Raw genomic sequence first — 6,420 nt, 5'->3', positions numbered from 1 at the left:
TATTGCGGGAGGCCCTGACAACTGGTCTTGACTTACAGGATTGCTTGGTTTAGGATTTGTGGATTTGACTGATTGGGGACATGCAATTTTTAGGAGCAATTCCATTTCTAGAAAGTTATCTGAAACATGCAGAAAGATTTAGCTCTAGATAGGTTCACAGTAGCGACTTATAAAGTGAAAAACTGGAAATAGCCTAATGTCCACCTCTAGGATATTGGTTAGGTAGGTGATGAGACAAATAGAATCTTAACGCAGTCATTCAAGAGGAAGCAGAGGGATATTTGTTGATATGGAAAGATGTTTATTATTAAGTGAAAGTAATATACAAAACAATATTTGTGTATAAAAATATATATACACATGTATATATTTTAAAACCTGAATGCTAATACACCAATAGTGGGTAGATATCTCTGAGTGATTTTTACAATTCTTTTCTTATTCTAGATTTCCTTTTCTAAATTTTCTACAATGAATGTTCATTCCTTTTGTGAAAAATATAGTAATATATCTTATTAACTTAAATTATTTTGTTATTAAAATATAGTAATATATCTTATTAACTTTTAAATTATTTTGTTATTAAAATATAATAAATAAAAATAGTAATAAAAGAAAGGGCAATTTTACTAGCTGTTCCTGTCCCTCTTTACAGCCTTATCTCTCGACTCGATTCTTGATAACTCCCAATAAACATAGGCTCACCATTGCTACAATCCATTTCAGTATTTGCACGTTGTTAGCCTCAGAGAACCGTACTAGGCAAGGCTATATAAAGATGAATACTCACATTCTCCAGATGATTTGCGTGCACGCCAAATTTTGAGGTGCTTGGAAACAGGGAGTTCTGTACCTCCATCCATTTCTTTTTTCTCTTTTCATTCATTTCATCCATTCCTAGCTTGCGGGTCGGTTATTTACTTTACGTACGCCTGCGCACTCCTGGGGTGGGAGTGGGGCCCCTCTGCCCGGCGGCCCCGCCTCCCAACGCCGACCACTGGCCGGCTCCGCCAGCGCGCCCCTGATTGGTGGCTGCGGACCGGGTCTCGCCGCTCATAAAGGTTGGCGGGAAAGAGGAGGCGGGGCAGAATGGCGGCGGCGCCCACTGCCTCTTCGCCCGGCAGGTGCCCCACGGCTGTGAGGCTGCCGCGGTCGCCGCCGCTCAAGGTTCTGGCGGAGCAGCTGCGGCGCGACGCGGAGGGCTGCCCGGGCGCGTGGCGGCTGTCGCGGGAGGCGGCGGGCCGCGGGCCGCTGGAGCTGACGGCCGTATGGATGCAGGGCACGGTGCTGGCGGCGGGCGGCGGCGAGGCGCGGCTGCGGGACCCGAGCGGGGCCTTCTTGGTTTGCGGCCTGGAGCGGGTGCCGCGCGGGCGGCCCTGCCTCGTCCCAGGTAACAGCCGGAGTCGACACCGCGGCTGACCCTGGGTTTGTACCGCCCGAGGGCGGGGCCTGGCCGTCCCACCTCCCGGTGTTTGCGGTGCTGGTCCCCCGCCTCGATACCCTTTCTTCCCTCCCCTCCCCAGCCAAGCGCCACCCAAGCAGTTCTGATTATAAGCATCACCTGCAGCCCATTCAAAAAATAGTTTCCGAGGACTCCACCAGCCCTCCCAGCTGGAGTCTCCGGGGGAGGGACCCCCAGCCTGTGTATTTGTTAACAGAGTCCCTTCCCCACGGGTGACTTTTTTTCTCCCTATCAAGTTTTGGAAAATATCATAGTGGGGAACTTGGTTCACCCCTAACGACTCTACTCAAATGTACCTTCCTTTGGGAAGCTCTCCCCAGTTCCCAGGAATGAGGAGCCCTGCTGTACCCCTCCTTCGTGGGACTGTCTTAGGCTGTAGTTCACTACTGCTTGCTTTTAAACCAGTGGTGCGCAAATTTGAGCATGCATCAGACTCACCCTGAGGGCTTGTTAAAACTGACGGCTGGGCACCGCCCTCAGAGTTTGAGTCTGTTGGTCTGGGCGGGTTGAGAATTTGCATTTCTAACCAGCTTCCAGGTGCTGCTGGGGCGCGTGGCCTAGTGGCCACACTTTGAGAACCACTGGGCCAGACTATGGCAGGGCGGGCTCTGTCTTTCTGACAACCATTCTCAGTATTAGGTTGAACCTTTTCTGGCCCTGGCCCTTTCTGGCTGAGCTCCCAGGAGCACTTTTCTTAACCTTTCTGGACCTCTTACCAAAGGGACCAATAATTCCTGCCTGTTGTGTGGATTCAATACATTTTAAAAATGTCCTTAACACAGCTCCTAGGCCATAGTGACCATTGTTTTTTTTACTAGGCAGTGCTCCTGCACGCTTCTCACCCAACCCTGGCGCCATCCTTCAGCCTCCCTCTCTGTCTGCCCTCCATTGCAATGTTAGTCGAGCACAAGACCGGCAAACTACAGGCTGCTGCCTATTTTTGCATGGCCCATGAGCTAAAAATGTTTTCAAATGGTTAAAAAAAAACAGAAGATTTCATGACATGGGAAAAGTATCAATATGTGAAATTCAAATATCCGTGTCTATAAGTAAAGTTTTATTGGAGCACCGTCATTTAGGTATTGTCTAGGGCTGTTTTCCCATTACAGCTACAGATCTGAATAGTTGCAACAGAGACGTGATGGCCTCAAAGCCTGAAATATTTAGTATCTGGCCCTTTACAGAAAAAGTTTGCCACCCTTGGCGTAGCATGTAGCACGAGCTGTTTGGTGTGCTGGTCCCCAGGCAATGCTCTTTGAAGGCAAGCTGGGGCTGTCTCCCATGTCTGGCCCCAGCCCTGGCATAAGGTTGGCACCAGTAGGTACCTGAGTGGGCATTGCACGTTGGTGAACCCATCTGACTTACCTACTGGCCTGTGTGCCTGGGCCGTACCATTTCCTCTTGCTAATTAATACCAGGGCTTGATTGACAAGTCTGACACTGGCTTCAGGTAGGGAGCCTGAGGAGTAAGCAGGCCACTGAAACACAAAGTGATGTCGTGGGCGCAGAAGAGGGACAACTGATCCAGGCCTGTATGGTCGGGGTGAAGGCCTGATAGAAGGGAGGGGCGTGATGGGGAAGGAGAAGGAGAGACAGTGGAGAGAGACTCTGGCTGGGGGAGAGAGTGTGGGTAGAATGAACCAGACTAGTAACCAGGTGGTCTGTTCTCAGGAGGAAAGAGCTCAGGCCTTTGAGTTCACCCGTATAGTTGTGTTATACGCCTTGGTGTATGTAGGTTTTGAGTATGTGGATTCTGTGTTTACCTCACCTGTTGGGACTCTCTGTGGGCTTGTTCTTCCTTTCCAGGGTCTTCAGTCATTTTCTGAGGGCTCCATCTCCACCAGCTTTTTAGGCCCATTCAGAGGGTATGACAAGTGTATTTTCAGAATGAGCCTCCGTCGCTGAGGAACCCCACGTTACTTGCTCAGGTAGAATGTAGGGATGGGTTCAGGGAAACCTAAGTACGCCGTGCCAGGAGCTGATAGACCAGAGGGTAAGGTGTCAGCTTGCCTGGCTTCCTTCAGTCAGAGCCCCAGGCCCGAGTGCAAACCCAGTCCTGATGTTGGAAGCAGTGTGATTAAAGCAGCCTCGCAGGGGCACTCAGTGGGGGCTGGCGACGTGCCTGCCCTTCCTGCTGTGTTTGGGGTTTTTTACACAGTTGAGTTTTGTGTGGTTAAGACTGGCCGTTTTTGCTTTCAAGGAGAGCCACTTCCCCAAGGGAATGGGAATAGCGTCGTGGTTAATATGTCACTAGATCCTTGTGATGGCAGCCTGCCCTCTTGTTGATTTGCTTGTGTATGCCCAGCTGGCGGCAGGAGGTGGCAGGCATTGGTCCCAGGCAGTTGCAATAACAGTGGCATGGGGGTGCCACCACCTGCCCAGCTCTTTTGGCAACATAAAGGGAAAATTGGATTTGCTTTGGGGCTGTCAGGGGTTGTCTTTGCAGAAGGGGGACCAGTCCTGTGCAGAGACCAGTCACAGGCTCTGGCATGGAGCAAGGAACAGGGAGAAGAGAAAAGCTCGGGTTTTCAGGCCCCGCCTTAGAGCAGTCTGTCTAATTACAACTCTTCCTCTGATGTGAGAGACTCTTCCACTCTTTGGGCGTGATAGCTTTATGCAGTGTGCTGTGATTTTGTTTTAGCATTTTATTTTATTTTTTTAAATATTTATTTATTTATTTGCTTGTGTGGTGTCTTAGTTGCGGCTCACTGGCTCCTTAGTTGGGGCACGTGAACTCTTAGTTGTGTTATGCATGTGGGATCTAGTTCCCTGACCAGGGATCGAACCCGGGTCCCCGTACTGGAAGTGCGGAGTCCTATCCACTGCGCCACCAGGGAAGTCCCTGTTTTAGCATTTTAAAACCAGAAACCAAAGAAGATACAAATGTCATTCTCCAGGTTAAATGCGGAATTTGTTGGCAATATATGTATTTTGACCACTAGCTGCCTTGGCACTTTGGTATCTACTCTCTACTTTTTTTTTGTCTCCAGTTTGCCTCCCTGATAAATTTAAGCCCTCTCAAGGACTTAAGGTGTCTGTTTTGTTTTTATCTTCTCTATCAATGTGAACTTTACCACTTTTCTTCTTCTAGGAAAGTATGTGATGGTGATGGGAGTGGTTCAGGCCTGCAACCCGGAGCCATGCCTGCAGGCTGTGAAGATGACAGATCTTTCTGATAATCCCCTCCATGAAAGCATGTGGGAGCTGGAAGTGGAAGATTTACACAGGAATATTCCTTAGAGGATGTTGGAACCGTCGATAAAAACAACCGAAATTCAGAAACAACTTAGATTCTTATACCGTATGGATTTCATGGACATCACTCAATATGTATTTCTCAAAAGTTTATCAGAGAGCTTTGTTTCGAGGAGTCTGGATGTAGGATTTCTAAATGCTGGGACACTCCAGTGAACTCAGCCCCTGCTGCCCCTTGCTATGACTGTTTGCTGATGAAAAGCAGATGTTTTGTTCTCTTTCTCTTTTTCCTCTCCTTTTTTTTTTTTTTTTTGCTTTATGTGTGTTAATTCTCTCTCTCTAAAGCACACAGAAATCTCATGTTGCGTTTTCCAAGTTTTCCAAGTGATGATACTTTTTCCATTACCACTGCAACCCTACTTTACGAGGCAGAATTTGAACCTCAGTCATTGTCAGAAGAGAGTAAAGTGTGTGGTTATGGGCAGGAAAAGAGGCTGCATAAAAATGGAATGACCTCATGGCTCGGCAGTCTTCTCCATCAACAGCTCCGTATCCAGTTTGCAAGTCAAACGGCATTTTCTAACTGCAGGCACTGGGGCCTCTCAAAGACACAGCCCTCTTTCTGCTTCAGACACCACTCAGCCCTAAATGTGTAAGGTCCATTCCCTGCAGATGTGGACGATGATGTCTGCCCTTCTTCCTTCACTTAGGGCTGTTGAAACATTTTCAGAATTTCTTGTTGAAACTAAAAATCAAGACTAAGAACAACTTCCAGGCATGAACTAAACTTCTGCCTCGTAACTTTTGGTGAGACACTGCGAGGAGGCAGCCTCCTGGTTAGAGTCTTTACGTTGTTTTTGGTAGGGAATGTCCTTCTGTTGTGATTGTGTTCAGTGTTGGGTGGCAGCTCTTCACTTCTTACACAACCTTCACTTTACCTTAGACTGTAAATATCAAGGGGGTCAGGTTATGTTCCTCATTGCTATGGAGTTTTGCTGGATTATTTATCTCTACCACTAGTAAATTGTTTTCTATGCCATATTTTTTAAAATAGATTTTATTTTTTAGGCAGCTTAGATTTCTAGAAAAACAAAAAAGAGCACAACCTATAGAGATGACCTTTACATGCCCTCCCTCAGTTTCCCCCGTTATTAACATCTTGCACTGGTGTGGTACCTTTGTTAAAATCAATGAGCCAGCATTGATACGTTATTATTAATTAAAGTCCATTGTTTACTTAGGGGTCATGCTTTGTGACGTACAATAGGCATAATATCACGTATCCACTGTTACGGTATCATACAGAATAGTTTTGTTGCCCTAAAAGTCCTCTGTGCTCCACCTAATCATCCTTCCCTCTGCCGTAACCCCTGGCAACCACTGATTTTTCTACTGTCTCCATAGTTTGCCTTTTCCAGGATGTTATATAGTTGGAATCACACAGTCTATAGCCTTTTCAGACCAGCTTCCTTCAGTTAGCAATATGCATTTAAGGTTCCTCCATGTAGTTTTGTAGCTTGATAGCTCATTTCTTTTTATCCTAATCCTCCACTGGATAGATGTACCATAGTTTGTTTATCCATTCACTTATTGAAGGCCATGTACTTGATTCCAGTTTTTGGCAATTATTAATAGGGCTGTTGTAAACATTCATGTGCAGATTTTGTGTGGACATAGGTTTTCAACATACCAGGGTAAATGCCTGGGAGCGCGATTGTTGGTTACACGGTCAGCCTATGTCTAGCCTTGTAAGAAACGGCCAG

At 47.0% G+C, this 6,420-nt stretch overlaps 1 protein-coding gene across 1 annotated transcript; it reads left to right on the top strand.

Moving 5' to 3' along the window:
• The first annotated feature begins 1,089 nt into the window (after positions 1 to 1,089).
• Positions 1,090 to 4,779, top strand: RMI2 (RecQ mediated genome instability 2). The gene is made up of 2 exons (XM_024744548.1): positions 1,090 to 1,390; positions 4,554 to 4,779. The coding sequence occupies exons 1-2, from the start codon at positions 1,090 to 1,092 to the stop codon at positions 4,700 to 4,702; spliced, it is 450 nt and encodes a 149-aa protein (XP_024600316.1). The 3' UTR covers positions 4,703 to 4,779.
• The last annotated feature ends 1,641 nt before the right edge of the window (positions 4,780 to 6,420 follow it).

This window comes from Neophocaena asiaeorientalis, unplaced genomic scaffold, assembly GCF_003031525.2.
Source record: "Neophocaena asiaeorientalis asiaeorientalis breed wild unplaced genomic scaffold, Neophocaena_asiaeorientalis_V1.1 scaffold91, whole genome shotgun sequence".
Lineage (NCBI taxonomy): Eukaryota > Metazoa > Chordata > Mammalia > Artiodactyla > Phocoenidae > Neophocaena > Neophocaena asiaeorientalis.
Note: the sequence above shows the minus strand (reverse complement) of the source record. Positions and strands in the feature narration are given on the sequence as shown.

What these genes read in the sequence shown, in the direction of transcription:
- RMI2 (XM_024744548.1), top strand. Translation starts at nt 1,090, where the DNA reads ATGGCGGCGGCGCCCACTGCCTCTTCGCCCGGCAGGTGCCCCACGGCT. An exon ending in GCGGCCCTGCCTCGTCCCAG is followed by an intron (nt 1,391 to 4,553) that starts GTAACAGCCGGA and finishes TTCTTCTTCTAG; the next exon opens with GAAAGTATGTGATGGTGATG.